Source organism: Lissotriton helveticus, chromosome 6, assembly GCF_964261635.1.
Source record: "Lissotriton helveticus chromosome 6, aLisHel1.1, whole genome shotgun sequence".
Taxonomy (NCBI): domain Eukaryota; kingdom Metazoa; phylum Chordata; class Amphibia; order Caudata; family Salamandridae; genus Lissotriton; species Lissotriton helveticus.
In genome coordinates this window covers 2,119,176,431-2,119,199,249 of record NC_136067.1, presented here as the reverse complement: position 1 = coordinate 2,119,199,249, position 22,819 = coordinate 2,119,176,431, and the positions used below count along the sequence as shown (strand labels likewise).

General features: G+C 51.8%; 1 protein-coding gene across 3 annotated transcripts in view; it reads left to right on the top strand.

Moving 5' to 3' along the window:
* Positions 1 to 22,819, top strand: part of LOC144764091 (NACHT, LRR and PYD domains-containing protein 3-like) — a 337,958-nt gene that overhangs the window by 48,616 nt on the left and 266,523 nt on the right. For all 3 annotated transcript variants that reach the window (XM_078650250.1, XM_078650248.1, XM_078650249.1), the window contains exon 2: positions 19,351 to 19,663. In XM_078650250.1, coding sequence (XP_078506376.1) covers positions 19,366 to 19,663 — 298 coding nt within the window. In that variant the 5' untranslated portion in view covers positions 19,351 to 19,365. The remainder of the gene's footprint in view (positions 1 to 19,350; positions 19,664 to 22,819) is intronic.

Sequence of the window (22,819 nt, the reverse complement as noted above, 5' to 3'; positions counted from 1 at the left end):
ACTAGAAACATACGTCTCAACATCCTCTCCTGGTAGTTGTTCCCTTTTGAAGAATTTGTGTCTTATTACGACAAGACTAGGCTTGACATCAAATCGCAACTCAAGTCTCAATCTTGTCTCTGTATATTCATCTACATCCTCTTCTGCGTTGTTTCTTACCAAGGGGGGTAAGTGTTTAAAGATTTCTCTACCCTCGAAACCCAAAGAATGTAGTAACAGACACTTCTTCCTTTCTGCGCGATATCTTGACGCGCCTATAGCCCCCAAATAAGTCTCAAAGGCATCAAACCATTTTTTCCAGATTATGGGAGGATTGCCTGGGGTCTCCAGAAAAGGAGGAGGAGGTGAAACAGATTGCATACTGACTGAAATACAGTTTTTCCCCTTGACTAACTCTGTCGCTGTACAAAAGAAGTTGAGTATGCAAAATTCGAATTTTCCTTTACACTCTTTTAGATAAGGACCATGTCGTAGTTTTATTCACCACTAGATGGCACCAACGTGTAGAGGTTTAAACCACACAAACACCTCGTAATGTTTTGCTTTTCCAGGACAATAAAAGTGTGGATTCCTTTCTATTTCCACGTTTATGTAAGTAAATCTCTTTTTCCTTTTGTTTTTCCTGCAGATGGCACCAGCGTGTGAAGATTCAGGACCAAGGTACAGCTCTAAAAATGCTTCTCGCATCGGAGCAGGAGAAGTCAAAGCAGAGCGCGAACAGGCTCAGGGACGGCTCAGACGCAACGAGGCATGGTTGTCAGGGAAACGCGTTTGGCTGGAAGAGCGCGCGTCAAATGGTTGCGTTGGCAACGAAGCGCACAGGAACAGAGCGTGGTAACGCTGGTAACCAAACGCTCGCGCAGGAACCAATGACGTGACGTGTAGCGCAGGCAACCAAACGCTCGCGCTGGGAATAAAGTGACGTTCTGATACCTCGTCGGGGATAAAAATGTACTATAGAGCCTTATTTTAATTAAATACACGCAGAAAGTAAAGCGGATTCACTTATCTCGCCATTAGTCGTCGTCGGCTTGTCGAGAAGAGTTTAGAAACGGTTGGTCTTCGTGTACACTCGGTCCACGGTACACTTCCACAGGAATACGAGGAGAAACGAGGTAAGGCAGGTTCTTTTACCTTCTCCTAAGCAGCATCGTCGCCAACAAATTTGTAGTATTGATGAAAGCAGCACAGCAGGATAGCTTGAAGTCAAGGTTTATTCAGCTTAGGAGAAGCACAGCGACAAGGGGCAGGAACAGCTATCAACTGCCAGAAGGCAACATTCTCACAAACAAAGCATGGAACTTACAAGCACAGAGGTTCTAACTACAGGTGCCTGGGAGGCACAACACAGTGAATACTACAGGTTATATGTGGTAAAACAGCTGGCTTCACATGCCAAAAGAGTTTAGCCTAAGACTGCTTTGTCCATGCTACCATTAGGATAGCTGGTCTATAAGGTTGACTTACAACCAATCACCATAAGGGTTGTTTGGACTGATACAAGGTGGTCACTAGAATTAGTGAACATCATATAGCAGGCCAACTTCTCACACAGAGAGGTCTTGGTTTGCGCTAGGGTAGTTCCGATGCGTTCCACTGCCGCCAGAACCGTGTCCATATTGGCCGCCAGGGTAGCCGTGGCTTCCATGGCCGCTCGCCTCTGCACCTGCGTGTGGTCAGGGCCGCTCGATTTCTGCTGTTTCGCCTGTGTCTTGTCCCGAAGCCTGCCCATTGCTTGCTGCTGCGCCAAGGGCATCAATGCGTCTGACTGTGTGTCTGTCAGTGGTTGCAGGGAGAACCTTCTGCCCGGGTAGTCAACGTTATGCGCTGGATGCGGGGAACAACAGCCGGGCCCGACCTACTCCTCCAGCTGTCACTGTCTAGATGTTCAAGGACAGTCCGTCGCCCAGATCAGCTCCGAGTCACACCTTCCCACTCCCACTTGTGAAAATGGGCAGCCACTTTATCCTAGGTTCACCCCAGTTCCATCAGCGAAGGGGACCTCTTCTCTCGACCCTTCAGCAGTGTCAACAGAGAGGGGAGCAATCAACGCGGTCCAGGGGTGATGGCCGCGCGGTGCAGGGACCACCTAAATGGCGCCTTGAGCAAGATGGCGCCCACGTGTTGTATGTCATGTCTGGTGGCACTCTCCTCTCCCCTCAGACCACGGCCGCCGCTGCCCCCTCCTCCCCTTAGACCCAGGTCCAGAGTCTGGCAACCCCGCAGCCCCGAACAGCCCAGTGGATGGCGGGCGTGCAGCGCCTTACTGTCCTGCGACCCACTCTGTGGCGGCGAGTAGCACCAGCAGCACCACACCTCAGCACTCCGTGGTGAGCAATGGATTTCCACTAGAATCAAGGCTTACTCTTGCAGCTTATTTTGAAGCATCGCAGTGCTTCGCGGGGGTTGTCTGGCCACCACTGCGCCCCCTGCCGCTTCTGTGGCCCCGGGCCACACCGCCGCCAAAATGGACGCGCTGCAGTCTGAGTTTCAAAAGGGGGTGGTGATGAACGGAGCATCTGAATCAATCAAACACTCACACCTAGTCAAAAGATCTGGGTTTAACTTATCACCATTCTTTAGCCCACTCTGCCACCCCAGTTCAGACAGGTCTATATGCAAATCAGTCTGACCCTCTGCCTCATGGGAACAGTCAAGCCCGAACCGCCAAGCCATGTCTTCCCTGGACCGGAAACAAGCTTCTGAGGACCGGTTTCTGGCATTCCAGCCGTCTTCAGCCCGGCTTGCTTGAATCCAGTGGCAAAGTGAGCAAGGGACTCACGTCTGAGCATACCCTGCCACACTTATGGCGGCCAAAAGCGGTACAAAAGGGGGTGGTGATGGACGGAGCATCTGAATCAATCAAACACTCACACCCAGTCAAAAGATCTGGGTTTAATCCATCACCGTTCTTTAGCCCACTCTGCCACCCCAGTTCAGACAGGGCTATATGCAAATTAGTCTGACCCTGTGCCTCATGGGAACAGTCCAGCCCAAAACGCAAAGCCATGTCTTCCCTGGACCGGAAACAAGCTTCCGAGGACCGGTTTCTGGCATTCCAGCCGTCTTCAGCCCGGCTTGCTTGAACCCAGTGGCAAAGTGAGCAAGGGACTCACGTCTGAGCATACCCTGCCACACTTATGGCAGCCAAAAGCTGTACAAAAGGGGGTGGTGATGGACGGAGCATCTGAATCAATCAAACACTCACACCCAGTCAAAAGATCTGGGTTTAATCCATCACCGTTCTTTAGCCCACTCTGCCACCCCAGTTCAGACAGGGCTATATGCAAATCAGTCTGACCCTGTGCCTCATGGGAACAGTCCAGCCCGAACCGCCAAGCCATGTCTTCCCTGGACCGGAAACAAGCTTCCGACGACCGGTTTCTGGCATTCCAGCCGTCTTCAGCCCGGCTTGCTTGAATCCAGTGGCAAAGTGAGCAAGGGACTCACGTCTGAGCATACCCTGCCACACTTATGGCGGCCAAAAGCGGTACAAAAGGGGGTGGTGATGGACGGAGCATCTGAATCAATCAAACACTCACACCCAGTCAAAAGATCTGGGTTTAATCCATCACCGTTCTTTAGCCCACTCTGCCGCCCCAGTTCAGACAGGGCTATATGCAAATCAGTCTGACCCTGTGCCTCATGAGAACAGTCCAGCCCGAACCGCCAAGCCATGTCTTATCTGGACCGGAAACAAGCTTCCGAGGACCGGTTTCTCGCATTCCAGCCGTCTTCAGCCCGGCTTGCTTGAATCCAGTGGCAAAGTGAGCAAGGGACTCACGTCTGAGCATACCCTGCCACACTTATGGCGGCCAAAAGCGGTACAAAAGGGGGTGGTGATCGACAGAGCATCTGAATCAATCAAACACTCACACCCAGTCAAAAGATCTGGGTTTAATCCATCACCGTTCTTTAGCCCACTCTGCCGCCCCAGTTCAGACAAGGCTATATGCAAATCAGTCTGACCCTGTGCCTCATGGGAACAGTCCAGCCCGAACTGCCAAGCCATGTCTTCCCTGGACCGGAAACAAGCTTCTGAGGACCAGTTTCTGGCATTCCAGCCGTCTTCAGCCCGGTTTGCTTGAATCCAGTGGCAAAGTGAGCAAGGGACTCACGTCTGACCATACCCTACCACACTTATGGCGGCCAAAAGCGGTACAAAAGGGGGTGGTGATGGAGGGAGCATCTGAATCAATCAAACACTCACACCCAGTCAAAAGATCTGGGTTTAATCCATCACCGTTCTTTAGCCCACTCTGCCACCCCAGTTCAGACAGGGCTATATGCAAATCAGTCTGACCCTGTGCCTCTTGGGAACAGTCCAGCCCGAACCACCAAGCCATGTCTTCCCTGGACCGGAAACAAGCTTCCGAGGACCGGTTTCTGGCATTCCAGCCGTCTTCAGCCCGGCTTGCTTGAATCCAGTGGCAAAGTGAGCAAGGGACTCACGTCTGAGCATACCCTGCCACACTTATGGCGGCCAAAAGCGGTACAAAAGGGGGTGGTGATGGACGGAGCATCTGAATCAATCAAACACTCACACCCAGTCAAAAGATCTGGGTTTAATCCATCACCGTTCGTTAGCCCACTCTGCCACCACAGTTCAGACAGGGCTATATGCAAATCAGTCTGACCCTGTGCCTCATGGTAACAGTCCAGCCCGAACCGCCAAGCCATGTCTTCCCTGGACCGGAAAAAAGCTTCCGAGGACCGTTTTATGGCATTCCAGCCGTCTTCAGCCCGGCTTGCTTGAATCCAGTGGCAAAGTGAGCAAGGGACTCACGTCTAAGCATACCCTGCCACACTTATGGCGGCCAAAAGCGGTACAAAAGGGGGTGGTGATGGACGGAGCATCTGAATCAATCAAACACTCACACCCAGTCAAAAGATCTGGGTTTAATCCATCACCGTTCTTTAGCCCACTCTGCCACCCCAGTTCAGACAGGGCTATATGCAAATCAGTCTGACCCTGTGCCTCATGGGAACAGTCCAGCCCGAACCGCCAAGCCATGTCTTCCCTGGACCGGAAACAAGCTTCAGAGGACCGGTTTCTGGCATTCCAGCCGTCTTCCGCCCGGCTTGCTTGAATCCAGTGGCAAAGTGAGCAAGGGACTCACGTCTGAGCATACCCTGCCCCACTTATGGCGGCCAAAAGTGGTACAAAAGGGGGTGGTGATGGAAGGAGCATCTGAATCAATCAAACAATCACACCCAGTCAAAAGATCTGGGTTTAATCCATCACCGTTCTTTAGCCCACTCTGCCGCCCCAGGTCAGACAGGGCTATATGCAAATCAGTCTGACCCTGTGCCGCATGGGAACAGTCCAGCCCGAACTGCCAAGCCATGTCTTCCCTGGACCGGAAACAAGCTTCCGAGGACCGGTTTCTGGCATTCCAGCCGTCTTCAGCCCGGTTTGCTTGAATCCAGTGGCAAAGTGAGCAAGGGACTCACGTCTGACTATACCCTGCCACACTTATGGCGGCCAAAAGCGGTACAAAAGGGGGTGGTGATGGACGGAGCATCTGAATCAATCAAACACTCACACCCAGTCAAAAGATCTGGGTTTAATCCATCACCGTTCTTTAGCCCACTCCGCCACCCCAGTTCAGACAGGGCTATATGCAAATCAGTCTGACCCTGTGCCTCATGGGAACAGTCAAGCCTGAACCGCAAAGCCATGTCTTCCCTGGACCGGAAACAAGCTTCCAAGGACCGGTTTCTGGCATTCCAGCCGTCTTCAGCCCGGCTTGCTTGAATCCAGTGGCAAAGTGAGCAAGGGACTCACGTCTGAGCATACCCTGCCACACTTATGGCGGCCAAAAGCGGTACAAAAGGGGGTGGTGATGGACGGAGCATCTGAATCAATCAAACACTCACACCCAGTCAAAAGATCTGGGTTTAATCCATCACCGTTCTTTAGCCCACTCTGCCACCCCAGTTCAGACAGGGCTATATGTAAATCAGTCTGACCCTGTGCCTCTTGGGAACAGGCCAGCCCGAACCGCCAAGCCATGTCTTCCCTGGACCGGAAACAAGCTTCCGAGGACCGGTTTCTGGCATTCCAGCCGTCTTCAGCCCGGCTTGCTTGAATCCAGTGGCAAAGTGAGCAAGGGACTCACGTCTGAGCATACCCTGCCACACTTATGGCGGCCAAAAGCGGTACAAAAGGGGGTGGTGATGGACGGAGCATCTGAATCAATCAAACACTCACACCCAGTCAAAAGATCTGGGTTTAATCCATCACCGTTCGTTAGCCCACTCTGCCACCCCAGTTCAGACAGGGCTATATGCAAATCAGTCTGACCCTGTGCCTCATGGTAACAGTCCAGCCCGAACCGCCAAGCCATGTCTTCCCTGGACCGGAAAAAAGCTTCCGAGGACCGTTTTATGGCATTCCAGCCGTCTTCAGCCCGGCTTGCTTGAATCCAGTGGCAAAGTGAGCAAGGGACTCACGTCTAAGCATACCCTGCCACACTTATGGCGGCCAAAAGCGGTACAAAAGGGGGTGGTGATGGACGGAGCATCTGAATCAATCAAACACTCACACCCAGTCAAAAGATCTGGGTTTAATCCATCACCGTTCTTTAGCCCACTCTGCCACCCCAGTTCAGACAGGGCTATATGCAAATCAGTCTGACCCTGTGCCTCATGGGAACAGTCCAGCCCGAACCGCCAAGCCATGTCTTCCCTGGACCGGAAACAAGCTTCAGAGGACCGGTTTCTGGCATTCCAGCCGTCTTCCGCCCGGCTTGCTTGAATCTAGTGGCAAAGTGAGCAAGGGACTCACGTCTGAGCATACCCTGCCCCACTTATGGCGGCCAAAAGTGGTACAAAAGGGGGTGGTGATGGAAGGAGCATCTGAATCAATCAAACAATCACACCCAGTCAAAAGATCTGGGTTTAATCCATCACCGTTCTTTAGCCCACTCTGCCGCCCCAGGTCAGACAGGGCTATATGCAAATCAGTCTGACCCTGTGCCGCATGGGAACAGTCCAGCCCGAACTGCCAAGCCATGTCTTCCCTGGACCGGAAACAAGCTTCCGAGGACCGGTTTCTGGCATTCCAGCCGTCTTCAGCCCGGTTTGCTTGAATCCAGTGGCAAAGTGAGCAAGGGACTCACGTCTGACTATACCCTGCCACACTTATGGCGGCCAAAAGCGGTACAAAAGGGGGTGGTGATGGACGGAGCATCTGAATCAATCAAACACTCACACCCAGTCAAAAGATCTGGGTTTAATCCATCACCGTTCTTTAGCCCACTCCGCCACCCCAGTTCAGACAGGGCTATATGCAAATCAGTCTGACCCTGTGCCTCATGGGAACAGTCAAGCCTGAACCGCAAAGCCATGTCTTCCCTGGACCGGAAACAAGCTTCCAAGGACCGGTTTCTGGCATTCCAGCCGTATTCAGCCCGGCTTGCTTGAATCCAGTGGCAAAGTGAGCAAGGGACTCACGTCTGAGCATACCCTGCCACACTTATGGCGGCCAAAAGCGGTACAAAAGGGGGTGGTGATGGACGGAGCATCTGAATCAATCAAACACTCACACCCAGTCAAAAGATCTGGGTTTAATCCATCACCGTTCTTTAGCCCACTCTGCCACCCCAGTTCAGACAGGGCTATATGTAAATCAGTCTGACCCTGTGCCTCTTGGGAACAGGCCAGCCCGAACCGCCAAGCCATGTCTTCCCTGGACCGGAAACAAGCTTCCGAGGACCGGTTTCTGGCATTCCAGCCGTCTTCAGCCCGGCTTGCTTGAATCCAGTGGCAAAGTGAGCAAGGGACTCACGTCTGAGCATACCCTGCCACACTTATGGCGGCCAAAAGCGGTACGAAAGGGGGTGGTGATGGACGGAGCATCTGAATCAATCAAACACTCACACCCAGTCAAAAGATCTGGGTTTAATCCATCACCGTCCGTTAGCCCACTCCGCCACCCCAGTTCAGACAGGGCTATATGCAAATCAGTCTGACCCTGTGCCTCATGGGAACAGTCCAGCCCGAACCGGCAAGCCATGTCTTCCCTGGACGAGAAACAAGCTTCCAAGGACCGGTTTCTTGCATTCCAGCCGTCTTCAGCCCGGCTTGCTTGAATCCAGTGGCAAAGTGAGCAAGGGACTCACGTCTGAGCATACCCTGCCACACTTATGGCGGCCAAAAGCGGTACAAAAGGGGGTGGTGATGGACGGAGCATCTGAATCAATCAAACACTCACACCCAGTCAAAAGATTTGGGTTTAATCCATCACCGTTCTTTAGCCCACTCTGCCACCCCAGTTCAGACAGGGCTATATGCAAATCAGTCTGACTCTGTGCCTCATGGGAACAGTCCAGCCCGAAACGCCAAGCCATGTCTTCCCTGGACCGGAAACAAGCTTTCGAGGACCGGTTTCTGGCATTCCAGCCTTCTTTAGCCCGGCTTGCTTGAATCCAGTGGCAAAGTGAGCAAGGGACTCACGTCTGAGCATACCCTGCCGCACTTATGGCGGCCAAAAGCGGTACAAAAGGGGGTGGTGATGGACGGAGCATCTGAATCAATCAAACACTCACACCCAGTCAAAAGATCTGGGTTTAATCCATCACCGTTATTAAGCCCACTCTGCCACCCCAGTTCCGACAGGGCTATATGCAAATCAGTCTGACCCTGTGCCTCATGGGAACAGTCCAGCCCGAACCGCCAAGCCATGTCTTCCCTGGACTGGAAACAAGCTTCCGAGGACCGGTTTCTGGCATTCTAGCCGTATTCAGCCCGGCTTGCTTGAATCCAGTGGCAAAGTGAGCAAGGGACTCACGTCTGAGCATACCCTGCCACACTTATGGCGGCCAAAAGCGGTACAAAAGGGGGTGGTGATGGACGGAGCATCTGAATCAATCAAACACTCACACCCAGTCAAAAGATCTGGGTTTAATCCATCACCGTTCTTTAGCCCACTCTGCCACCCCAGTTCAGACAAGGCTATATGCAAATCAGTCTGACCCTGTGCCTCATGGGAACAGTCCAGCCCGAACGGTGATGGATTAAACCCAGATCTTTTGACTGGGTGTGAGTGTTTGATTGATTCAGATACTCCGTCCATCACCACCCCCTTTTGTACCGCAGTCTGAGTTTCAGCTTCCCTCCTCGTTGCCATCAGGGGTAGGGCCAGCCGGTGTCCGAGTCCTCGCCACTGCCTCCCTCTGTCCCATTGATGCTTTCCTGGAGGCGCGCTTGATGGCTGCCCCCTCTTCCCCTCTTCTCACCTCAGCGCGGGTCTAGCGCGGCTCACCTCCTGTGTATCCTGGCACCCTGGGGCCCACCGCCATCTCGTTAGCCGCACCGAGTGTCCGTTGGGGGCCCTCTCGCTCTCGGCCTCCCCGGGCGCCACCCAGCACCTTCTCGCGGGGTTCGCTGCTATTAATCTCGGCGTATCTCAGCCGTTCTAGATTCAGTCCGTGGGTTCAGCGCTCTCTGGCCCCTCCCCCTGCCTGGCACTGGGGTGTTTCCTGCGCGTCTCTGTCTGGACGAGCTTCGCGCCTTTTCCGGCTCTCTGCACCCCTTCAGGCCGATGGCCGCTCCTGTGCCCACGCTGCCTCGTAGGTCGCAGTGGATCGTGCCGGCAGGCTTCCCAGCCGTTCCCGCACCAGTTCCGCCCGGTGAGGTGAGAAGCACTCTCACATCCAGGATAAATTGAGGAGAATTTTAGGGCCCCACGGACGGAGCTCTAGAAAGTCACGTCCGCCATGTTGCCTGGCTGGCCACGCCCCCCAGAGGTCGTGTTTATGGCAGTGCGTGCACGTGTAGGCCATAGGTCATGTTTATGACAGTGTGTGCACGTGTGGGCCAGAGGTCGTGTTTCACACAATGTGCACACGTGTCGACCAGATCTTGTGTTTATGACACTGCGTGAACGTGTAGACCAGCGGTCGTGTTTATAGCACTGCGTGCACGTGTACACCAGCAGTCGTTTTTATGACACTGCGTGCACGTGTAGACCAGCGGTCGTGTTTATGACACTGCCTGCACATGTAGACCAGCAGTCGTGTTTATGACACTTCGAGCACGTGTAGACCAGGGGTCGTGTTTATGACCATACGTGCACGTGTCGACCAGAGGTCGTGTTTATGACAGTGCGAGCACGAGTGGGCCAGAGGTCATGTTTATGACAGGGAGTGGACGTGTGGACCAGAGGTTGTGTTTATGACAGTGCGAGCACATGTGGGCCAGAGGGCATGCTTATGACAGTGTGTGCACGTGTTGACCAGAGGTCGTGTTTATGACAGTGCGAGCACGTGTAGGCCAGAGGTCATGTTTATGACTGTGTGTACACGTGTGGACCAAAGGTTGTGTTTCCGTCAATGTGCCCACGTGTGGACCAGCGGTCGTGTTTATGACCATACGCGCACGTGTGGACCAGAGGTCATGTTTCCGTCACTGTGCACACGTGTGGCCAGAGGTCTTGTTTATGACCATGCATGCACGTGTAGGCCAGAGGTCATGTTTATGACAGTGTGTGCATGTGTGGACCAGAGGTCATGTTTCCATCAATGTGCACACGTGTGGACCAGAGGTCATGTTTATGACCATGCATGCACGTGTAGGCCAGAGGTCATGTTTATGACAGTGTGTGCACGTGTGGACCAGAGGTCGTATTTACGTCAATGTGCACACGTGTGGACCAGAGGTTGTGTTTATGACAGTACGTGCACATGTAGGCCAGAGGTCATGTTTATGACAGCGTGTGCACGTGTGGGCCAGAGGTCGTGTTTCACACAATATGCGCACGTGTCGACCAGAGCTTGTGTTTATGACACTGCGTGCACGTGTAGACCAGCGGTCGTGTTTATGACACTGCCTGCACGTGTGGACCAGACTTTGGGGTTGATTCACAGAATTAATCTGAGATAAAATCCTAAACTTACTTCTTTTGGTATTCACAGAAGGCATTTAGTAGTAGTAAAGTTAGGAGTTTGTTTAGGATAATATCTATTTTTGTTTCATGCATTTGCTGTTTTATAAGTCTCTTATTTAGTGTGGTTCATAAGCTATAGAAAATGTATTTCTGAAATCATCTCATAAGCTGTGCTCCCTGCACGCAGCCAGGTCCCTCCCGCTCCCCCAATCCTTAAAGTTTTTGAGGGAGGCCCGACCTCAAACCATTTTGCTTAGAGTAAAACAGTTTAAAGACCTCTGCTTTAGAGTTATCGTCTGTGGGCCTGTATTTCTCTGCAGACACAGGGAGGGCTTCTGGGGTGGAAAAGGCCTGTGCTGTGCAGCTACATATACCAGAGGGTGCTGGTCTTTGCGGATTGGGGTGGGACTTTAGGGGTTTCATTCGGGGATTCTAAAAGTAGAGCTTATAAAAGCATGATGTGCATCCGTCTCTGCAGAGCTGCTGAGGATCACACATGGGCACCATGCCAGAATGATCAACTCTGCACCGCCACCTACAGAATAAATATGGAGCAGTGTGTGAGTGGGACATACCACCACGAAAGGAAGAGCTCACACAGGGAGCGCAGCAATCCAGGGGTCACGTTTGCTGTTCACCCCAAGGCAGGAAGGATCATCAGGAGGTTGTCGGGTGGATTCGCCTCAGCTCTTGGCTCATTCCTTCCACCTTGTCGAACTCTCCTGTCCCATCCGACACTGACCCAGGCCTGTCCACCCCCCTCCCCACCTCCTCAGCAGGCCTCTGGGTCCGAAGGTCAGCCACAGCCTAGCGCCTAGAGATATCCCCCTGGGAGCTACAGTCGCTGAGTGACGCCAGGGACCGGTGATTGATGGCTGTGGCGGATTGGGTTCAGCCCCCCTCCTCCCCCCCCTCAGGACACGGCCGCCTTTGCTACCAGCCGTGCCCTCTTTATCTCAGGTTGCAGAGCCCGGCTCCGTGCCCTGCTCCCTGCTTCCGGTGGCTCAGTGAGCTGATGGCCTCATGCCAGCCCTGCAGGGGACACCTTCCTCCTTTGAAGGTCAGTGAGCTAAGGCGCTTGTATTTGGATAAATGAGGTGCCTACTGTTCACAGCGCTTAGAAACGCCAGGAGTGCCGGAAATAGCTCTGAATGGATCCTGACTTATTGATAAATCTGAATGTTCTCTTTTTTTTAGCTTCTAAGGTTTCAAGTGTGAGGTGGTGGAGAGTCTGCATGCCGTGCTGCAGGGTCGATCACTGCCACCACTGCAGCCGGAGGGGGGTGGGGTGTGCTGCCCCCACACTTGGAGTGGTGGTGAACGTGGTGGAGGGCTCTCCTTTCAAGGGCCTGAACCCATCATGGTTTTCCACCAGTCTGCTGGGGCACTAAAGGCACCCCGGGAATGTGAGGGGCGGTGTGACAGCCTCCTCAAAGGACACAGCCTCTTGTGTTGTGTGTCTTGACCGGTGTGGGGGTGGGCCTGTCACTCTCGTCACAGGTTGTGTGTCTTTGACCGGTGTGGGGGGTGGGTCTGTCACTCTCGTCACAGGTTGTGTGTCTTTGACCGGTGTGGGGGTGGGTCTGTCACTCTCGTCACAGGTTGTGTGTCTTTGGCCGGTGTGGGGGTGGGTCTGTCACTCTCGTCACAGGTTGTGTGTCTTTGGCCGGTGTGGGGGTGGGTCTGTCACTCTCGTCACAGGTTGTGTGTCTTTGACCGGTGTGGGGGTGGGTCTGTCACTCTCGTCACAGGTTGTGTGTCTTTGACCGGTGTGGGGGTGGGTCTGTCACTCTCGTCACAGGTTGTGTGTCTTTGACCGGTGTGGGGGTGGGTCTGTCAGTCTCGTCACAGTTGATCTGACAAGATGTGGGGCAGGGTTGCCGGGGCCCCTTGGTGGAGTCACTGCTGGGTCTGCCCGGTTTACCTCTGCCGTGTTTGTTAAGCCCCAACTCCTACACATGGCAGCCGTGCTGCACCAGACATGCACACTAACAAAGAACTGCAGTACTGCACGCGTGGCGTCAAGACACGTACAGCAGCCAGCACACGTTTCGACCCCAGACTTCTTCAAGGCGTTGACACCTGGATCAGTCAACAATCCCTCAAAGGATGTTGAAGGGGCCCAGAGTGGACATTGGGTGTGTGTTTGCAATGGTTATAGTGTAACTTACAAGTAAGCTGGATCGCTTGACAGAGCGAATGCAGGACTCTGCGGTGCACACAGGGACGTCACAGAACTCTCCGAGGAACACAGGGAAGTCACAGAACTCTCCAGTGTACACAGGGTCATCACAGGACTCTCCGGGGCACACAGAAGAGTCACAGGACTCTCCATGGACACAGGGACATGACAGGACTCTCCGGTGCACACAGGGAAGTCACAGAACTCTCCAGTGTACACAGGGTCATCACAGGACTCTCCGGGGCACACAGAAGAGTCACAGGACTCTCCATGGACACGGACATGACAGGACTCTCCGTTGCACACAGGGAAGTCACAGAACTCTCCAGTGTACACAGGGTTGTCACAGGACTCTCAGGTGCACACAGAAGAGTCACTGGACTCTCCAGTGGACACATGGACATGACAGGACTCTCCAGGGCACCTAACAGGGAAGTCACAGGAATCTTCGGTGCACACAGGGAAGTGACAGGACCCTACGGGGCACACAGGGAAGTCACAGAACTCTCCAGTGTACACAGGGTCGTCACACGACTCTCCGGGGCACCTAACAGGGAAGTCACAGGAATCTTCCGTGCACACAGGGAAGTGACAGGACCCTACGGGGCACACAGGGAAGTGACAGGACCCTACGGGGCACACAGGGAAGTCACAGAACTCTCCAGTGTACACAGGGAAGTCACAGAGCTCTGGAACGCTTGACAGAGCAAATGCAGGACTCTCCGGGGCACCTAACAGGGAAGTCACAGGAATCTTCCGTGCACACAGGGAAGTGACAGGACCCTACGGGGCACACAGGGAAGTCACGGAACTCTCCAGTGCACACAGGGAAGTCACGGAACTCTGGATCGCTTGACAGAGCAAATGCAGGACTCTCCGGTGTACACAGGGACGTCACAGGACTCTCCGGGGCACACAGGGAAGTCACAGAGCTCTCCAGTGTACACTGGGTCATTACAGGACTCTCTGGTGCACACTGAAGAGTCACAGGATTCTCCAGTGGACACAGGGACGTGACAGGACTCTCCGGGGCTTCTAACAGGGAAGTCACAGGAATCTTCGGGGCACACAGGGAAGTGACAGGACTCTACGGGGCACACAGGGAAGTCACAGAACTCTCCAGTGTACACAGGGAAGTCACAGGTTTCTCAGGTGCACACAGAAGAGTCACAGGACTCTCCAGTGGACACAGGGACGTGACAGGACTCTCCGGGGCTCCTAACAGGGAAGTCACAGGAATCTTCGGGGCACACAGGGAAGTGACAGGACCCTACGGGGCACACAGGGAAGTCACAGAACTCTCCAGTGTACACAGGGAAGTCACAGGTTTCTCAGGTGCACACAGAAGAGTCACAGGACTCTCCAGTGGACACATGGACATGACAGGACTCTCCAGGGCACCTAACAGGGAAGTCAAAGGAATCTTCGGTGCACACAGGGAAGTGACAGGACTCTCCTGGGCACACAGGGAAGTCACAGAACTCTCCAGTGTACACAGGGTCGTCACAGGACTCTCCGAGGCACCTAACAGGGAAGTCACAGGAATCTTCAGTGCACACAGGGAAGTGACAGGACCCTACGGGGCACACAGGGAAGTCATAGAACTCTCCAGTGCACACAGGGAAGTCACGAAGCTCTGGATCGCTTGACAGAGCAAATGCAGGACTCTCCGGTGCACACAGGGACATCACTGGACTCTCCGGGGCACACAGGGAAGTCACAGAGCTCTCCAGTGTACACAGGGTCATCACAGGACTCTCTGGTGCACACTGAAGAGTCACAGGATTCTCCATTGGGCACAGGGACGTGACAGGACTCTCCGGGGCTCCTAACAGGGAAGTCACAGGAATCTTCGGTGCACACAGGGAAGTGACAGGACCCTACGGGGCACACAGGGAAGTCACAGAACTCTCCAGTGTACACAGGGTCGTCACAGGACTCTCCGGGGCACCTAACAGGGAAGTCACAGGAATCTTCCGTGCACACAGGGAAGTGACAGGACCCTACGGGGCACACAGGGAAGTCACAGAACTCTCCAGTGCACACAGGGAAGTCACGGAACTCTGGATCCCTTGACAGAGCAAATGCAGGACTCTCTGGTGCACACAGGGACGTCACAGGACTCTCCGGGGCACACAGGGAAGTCACAGAGCTCTGGATCACTTGACAGAGCAAATGCAGGACTCTCCGGTGCACACAGGGACGTCACAGGACTCTCCGGGGCACACAGGGAAGTCACAGAGCTCTCCAGTGTACACAGGGTCATCACAGGACTCTTTGGTGCACACTGAAGAGTCACAGGATTCTCCAGTGGACACAGGGACGTGACAGGACTCTCCGGGGCTCCTAACAGGGAAGTCACAGGAATGTTCGGTGCACACAGGGAAGTGACAGGACCCTACGGGGCACACAGGGAAGTCACAGAACTCTCCAGTGTACACAGGGTCGTCACAGGACTCTCCGGGGCACCTAACAGGGAAGTCACAGGAATCTTCCGTGCACACAGGGAAGTGACAGGACCCTACGGGGCACACAGGGAAGTCACAGAGCTCTGGATCGCTTGACAGAGCAAATGCAGGGCTCTCCGGTGCACACAGGGACGTCACAGGACTCTCCGGGGCACACAGGGAAGTCACAGAGCTCTCCAGTGTACACAGGGTCATCACAGGACACTCCGGTGCACACTGAAGAGTCACAGGATTCTCCAGTGGACACAGGGACGTGACAGGACTCTCCGGGGCTCCTAACAGGGAAGTCACAGGAATCTTCGGTGCACACAGAGAAGTGACAGGACCCTATGGGGCACACAGGGAAGTAACAGAACTCTCCAGTGTACACAGGGAAGTCACAGGACTCTCAGGTGCACACAGAAGAGTCACAGGACTCTCCAGTGGACATGTGGACATGACAGGACTCTCCAGGGCACCTAACAGGGAAGTCACAGGAATCTTCGGTGCACACAGAGAAGTGACAGGACCCTATGGGGCACACAGGGAAGTCCCAGAACTCTCCGGTGTACACAGGGTCGTCACAGGACTCTCCGGTGCACACAGAAGAGTCACAGGACTCTCCAGTGGACACAGGGACGTGATAGGACTCTCCGGGGTACCTAACAGGGAAGTCACAGGACTCTTCGGCGCACACAGGGAAGTGACAGGACCCTACGGGGCACACAGGGAAGTCACAGAACTCTCCTGTGTACTCAGGGAAACAACAGGACTCACAGTGACAGGGCCCTCCACTGCACACACAGGGAAGTACCAGGACTCTCAACTACCAGTTACCCGAGATTGGACTTGGGAATATATGATATACAGAAGGTTTAGGAGGCGAACTAACTGGAAAACCTATAGGGTATGAAAATTGCCCTCACCCACTAAAGAGTGGCATGCTTCATCATAGATGGTAGGATTAGATATACAGCAGCACTTGCCTACGTAGACACTCTCTTGAAGGGTACCCAATCTTCATTATTGCCATTCAAAACCAGGGGGCAGAGTGGGAACTTACCCTATAGTCAAACTTTCTCCACGTCAGAGTGTGAAGATTGGTCCACACGGAGCCTCCGCACCTTAAAGAAAGTTTGACTATCGGGTACCCTTCAAGAGTGTGTCTATCCCTGCCATTCAGTATAAAACTATAAGGGAGTAGAAGTGTTTCTTAAGGGATATGTATCCTGAAGAAGGCCAGGGACCCATTATGGCAGAAGAAATAGATCAAAACAGTCAGTCAAGTCAAGTCAAAAAGGCTTTATTTCGACATAAAAATATCTTAAAAAGCATACATACATATAAAATTCATTTTGAAGCATTAAGGATAAAACGTGTAAAAAGACCCCTTGCATGAAGAAATCAGCAATTCTTACTATTATTTTTTGGGGGAAAAATTGTATAAATTACCTAAAAAAATTAAGTTTATGAAACAGACCCAAGAAATAAAAACATGATTAAACAATTTGTCAAGATCAAAACATGTTGTACTAGCGGATAGGGTGATGAAGGGGTGACCCAGAGTGGACATTGGGTGTGTGTTTGCAATGGTTATGGCGTAACTTAGAAGTAAGCCGGATCACGTGGCTGAGCGAATGCAGGACTCTCCGAGGCACACAAGTTAGTCACAGGACTCTCCGGTGCACACAGAGAAGTGACAGGACTCTCCTGTGCACACAGGGACGTCACAGGACTCTCCGGTGCACACAGAGAAGTGACAGGCCTCTCCGGTGCACACAGGGAAGTGACAGGACTCTCTGGTGTGCATAGGAAAGTCACAGGACTCTCCAGTGCACACAAGGAAGTGGAGGACTCTCCGATGCACACAGGGAAGTCACAGGACTCTCCGGTGCACACAGGGAATTCACAGGACTCTGGTGCAAACAGGAAAGTCACAGGACTCTCCAGTGCACACAGAAGAGTCACAGGACTCTCCAGTGCACACAAGGAAGTGGAGGACTCTCCGATGCACACAGGGAAGTCACAGGACTCTCCGGTGCACACAGGGAATTTACAGGACTCTGGTGCAAACAGGGAAGCAACAGGACTCTCCTGCACACAGGGACGTGACAGGACTCTCCGGTGCACACAACAGGGAAGTCACAGAACTCTCCGTTGAACACAAGGAAGTCACAGGACTCTCCTCTGTACACAAGGAAGTGACAGGATTCTCTGATCCACACACGGAAGTCACAGGGCTCTCTGGTGCACACAGGGATGTGACAAGACCCTCCAGGGCACACAGGGAAGTCGCAGAACTCTTCAGTGTACAAAGGGAAGTCACAGGACTCTCCTGTGTACACAGGGAAGTGACAGGACTCACTAGACAGGGCCCTCCAGTACACACACTGGGAAGTGACATCACCCACTAAAGAGTGGCATGCTTCATCATAGGTGGTAAGATTAGATATTCAGCAGCACTTGCCTATGGTAGACACTCTCTTGAAGGGTACCCAAGCTTCATTATTGCCATTCAAAACCAGGGGCCAGAGTGGGAACTTACCCTATAGTCAAACTTTCTCCACGTTTGAGGGTGAAGATTGGTCCACACGGAGCCTCCGCACCTTAAAGAAAGTTTGACTATCGGGTACCCTTCAACAGTGTGTCTACCTTAGGCAAGTACTGCTGTATATCTATCCCTACCATTAAGTATAAAACTAGGAGGGAGCAGACGTCTTTCTTAAGGGATCTGTATCCTAAAGAAGGCCGGCGACCCATTAGGGCAGAAGAAATAGATCGAAACATAGTGATACTAGCAGATAGGGTGATGGAGATTTAGTCTTTCCGATACACCCGCTTTATAACACTTTTTAATTCTGCCAAGGGGGTCCGGAATAAATAAGTAGAGTTGCACCCACTTAGACAGTTTAAATATTTTTCTACCTGCATTCAGGAACCATTTCCTGATAAACGCTTTCTAAAAAAAAACATTGTTGGGCTCTACCTCTGCGCCTTGGTGTAGAAGCGACCCTATGATGAAGCATGACACTATTTGGTGGGTGAAGGCAATTTTAATAACCCTATGGTTTTTCCAGTTAGTTCTCCTCATAGACCTTCTGTATATCATAGATTCCCAGGTCCCAACTAGGGTAACTGGTAGTTTTTTCCTCCTTTTTTCTCTTTTTCCTTTTTTTGTCCTTCCTGATCTTGACAGGCTCAGCCAGTTAAGGATCCCTCCCCCTACCCTTATTGGATGATGCTGACCAATTGTCTGTCATGCTTAGCCAGTTAAGGAGGCCAGCTAAGGCTTCTGCCCCCTGCCCTCATTGGCTGATCCTGACAGGCTGTCTGCCATGATCCTTCACTTAAGGCAGTGGGGACTTGGGGCTGTCTTTGCATGGATAAGGATATGGTATTTTAGACTCTCAGAACTGGTGAATATGCTGTCCATAACTTCTCCACCACATCTACATGCATGCACCATGAACGCAGAAGAGGGTAGGTGGGCGACCGGTCAGTCTGCAGCTCCTAGCCCACAAATGTATGTTTTGGTAATTACCCGATAGCCTGAACTCAGTTTATTTGTTAGATCTCGATGATCGACCTGGTAACATTTCCTTGTGATTCATTTAATGTTATTCATATTTTTTCCTTGAAAGCACTGAACTGTAACACGTCTGCTCCTCGGTGAAGGTGCCAATGGCTTAACGGCGCAGGCTGCTGTCAAGGCGCTACACAAATGATAAAAGCACCATGGGTGACTGGTCACGTATGTCCAGTCTCCTTACAGTATTAGGGGGCTCGTGCTCAGACCCAGAACTCATCACAACTTCTGTTTTATATTACAGGCCCTCTGTTCTTGAATGACACTGGAAGTTGTCGACATGTCACGAGGCTTGCGAAGTGCACTGTTCATTCACCTGCGGCTGCTCACGGTGGAGGAGCTGCAAGGCTTCAGGTCCCTGTTGGAGAAGTACCCACCGGACAGTGGGAGCTCAGGGGTGCCTAGAAGACGGCGAAAGAGGGCATTATATCTAGAAGTTGCTGCACAGATGATCAGAGATTACAGTGAAGAACGGGCCGTGCAGTTGGCAGTGGAATTACTGCATCAGGTCGACAGGGACGACCTCTCAAAACAACTAATGCAAGTCTCCCAAAGAGGTAAGTCCCAGCCTCCTGGTCTCTGAGGTCCAGCTGAGCATGAGGATGTCTTATTGCTGAATCTATTCTAAGCACCTGAGACACTATGACCACATAATACTAAGAAAAGTTTGCTAGTCTACACAATCATATGCTCCACCAGGTGAACACTTGACTGCTCACAAGAACGCATAAACCTACAAGAACATTATTAAACCTCCCAACCACAAAACAGTAACCCTACGATAACTCTACTGGTTCCACTATCACATAGGAATGTCTCCAGAAACTTTGCTGGACACCCTCATCATATAACCTCAGCGCTACATGGGTCCTCCACTTTCTTTACTCTTACTCTGTAGCAGCCTCATTGGCAGCATCATTGGCCCCTCACTCACGGCACCTAGCCCTTCACCATGACAATACTGCTGATCCACCAGACCACTGAACCCAAGGATAACTGTACTGGCCTTTTAATCACGCAGTACTATAGTACCAGGACTTCAGTGGCCCATGGATCACATATCCCTCGCCCCTGGGTACTTCACTGGTCCCTAATGACACGTGCCCTAGTCTACAAGTACATTACACTAAAGGGGGTTTGAACCCATGCAGTCACGGGGACCTGAGCGCTATGTGGTACATGTGGGTAAGGGGTCCCCGCAAAGAAAGAGTGTGTTGTACTAGCTATACACACTAACACTACTACACTCACTTACAAAATTCACAATTTCAAGAAATTCTTTAAGTTATTTCTCAAGTATTGCAATTTATTTACAACACTAGACACCTACAATGGTGAATTTACTTCATATTATGTCTCTCTTTAATAATACATTAATGGTGGCCACAAATCTCGGCCTTTTGTATTTGAAATGTTTGATTCTTTATTGACTGTGGTATCAACAATTGTTTTTGACTAACTGTGCCTATTTCTTTAAACTTCACATCTTTAAGCACCCCTTTTATTTCCTTTCTCCTCCTCTGGGGCTTTCTATCCAATGTCAAATAATATGAAGTAAATTCACCATTGTCATGGGAGTTGTAGTTGCAGGGATTGGTTATGCTGTGCTCTGTAGTTCCTGCCTGATATGACACGCTCAGGCAATTTGCAACACTATGAGAACTTCACTGGTCTTCCAATGACACACCCTCATTTATGAGAACTTCACTTGTCTCCCAATGTCACACCCTCATCTAGGAGAACTTCACTGGTGCACCGATCACACACCCTCACCTACAAGAACTTCACTGGTGCAACAATCACACAGCCTCGTCTACGAGAACTTCACTGATCCCCAATGGAACACTCTAGTCTAGGAGAAGCTCACTGGTGCACCAATCACGCACCCTCATCTACAAGAACTTCACTGGTCCCCGATAACACACCATAGTCTATGAGAACCTCACTGGTCCCCCGATCGCACACCCTCATCTACAAGAACTTCACTGATCCCCCGATCACACACCCTCATCTACAAGAACTTCACTGCTCCTCCGATCACGCACCCTCATCTACAAGAACTTCACTGGTGCACCGATCTCACAGGCTCGTCTACGAGAACTTCACTGGTCCCCGATAACACACCCTAGACTATGAGAACTTCACTGGTCTCCTGATCACACTCCCTAGGCTATGAGAACCCCACTGGTCCCCGATAACATACTCTTATCTACAAGAACTTCACTGGTCCCCTGATCATACACCCTCATCTACAAGAACTTCACTGGTCCTCCGATCACACACGCTCATCTACAAGAACTTCACTGGTCTCCTGATCACACACCCTAGGCTACGAGTACTTCACTGGTCCCCGATCACACACCCTCATCTACAAGATCTTCACTTGTCCCCGATCACACACCCTAGACTATGAGAACTTCACTGGTCTACTGATCACACTCCCTAGGCTACGAGAACCTCACTGGTCCCCGATAACATACTCTCATCTACAAGAACTTCACTGGTCCTCCGATCACACACCCTCATCTACAAGAACTTCACTGGTCTCCTGATCACACACCCTATGCTACGAGAACCTCACTGATCCCCGATAATACACCCTCATCTACAAGAACTTCACTGGTTCCCCTATCACACACCCTAGGCTACGAGAACTTCACTGGTCCCCGATAACACACCCTCATCTACAAGATATTCACTTGTCCCCGATCACACTCCCTAGCCTATGAGAACCCCACTGGTCCCCGACAACACACCCTAGGCTACAAGAACTTCACTCATCTCTGATCATTTACCCTAGTCTATGTGATCTTCACTGGTCCCCAATCACATGCACTCAAATCTATGAAAACTTCACTGGTCCCCAATCACATGTAACGAAGTCTATGAAAACTTCACTGGTCTCCAATTACATGAAACGAAGTCTATGAGAACCTCACTGGTCTCCAATCACATGCACCCAAGTCTATGAGAACTTCCATGGTTCCCCCATCACACACCCTGATCATTAACCCTGGTCCATGAGCCCTTCACCCGTCCCCCAATCACACACCCTATGCTATGAAAACTTCACTGGTCCCCAATCACATGCACCCAACTCTATGAGAACATCACTGGTCTCCAATCACATGCACCCAACTCTATGAGAACTTCACTGGTCTCCAATCACATGCACCCAACTCTATGAGAACTTCACTGGTCTCCAAATACATGCACCCAACTCTATGAGAACATCACTGTTTCCCAATCACATGCACCCAAGTCTATGAGAACTTCACTGGTCTCCAATCACATGCACCCAACTCTATGAGAACATCACTGGTCTCCAATCACATGCACCCAACTCTATGAGAACTTCACTGGTCTCCAATCACATGCACCCAACTCTATGAGAACTTCCCTGGTCTCCAATCACAGGCACCCAACTCTATGAGAACATCACTGGTCTCCAAATACATGCACCCAACTCTATGAGAACATCACTGGTCTCCAATCACATGCACCCAACTCTATGAGAACTTCACTGGTCTCCAATCACATGCACCCAACTCTATGAGAACATCACTGTTTCCCAATCACATGCACCCAAGTCTATGAGACCTTCACTGGTCTCCAATCACATGCACCCAGCTCTATGAGAACATCACTGGTCTCCAATCACATGCACCCAAGTCTATGAGAACTTCACTGGTCTCCAATCACATGCACCCAAC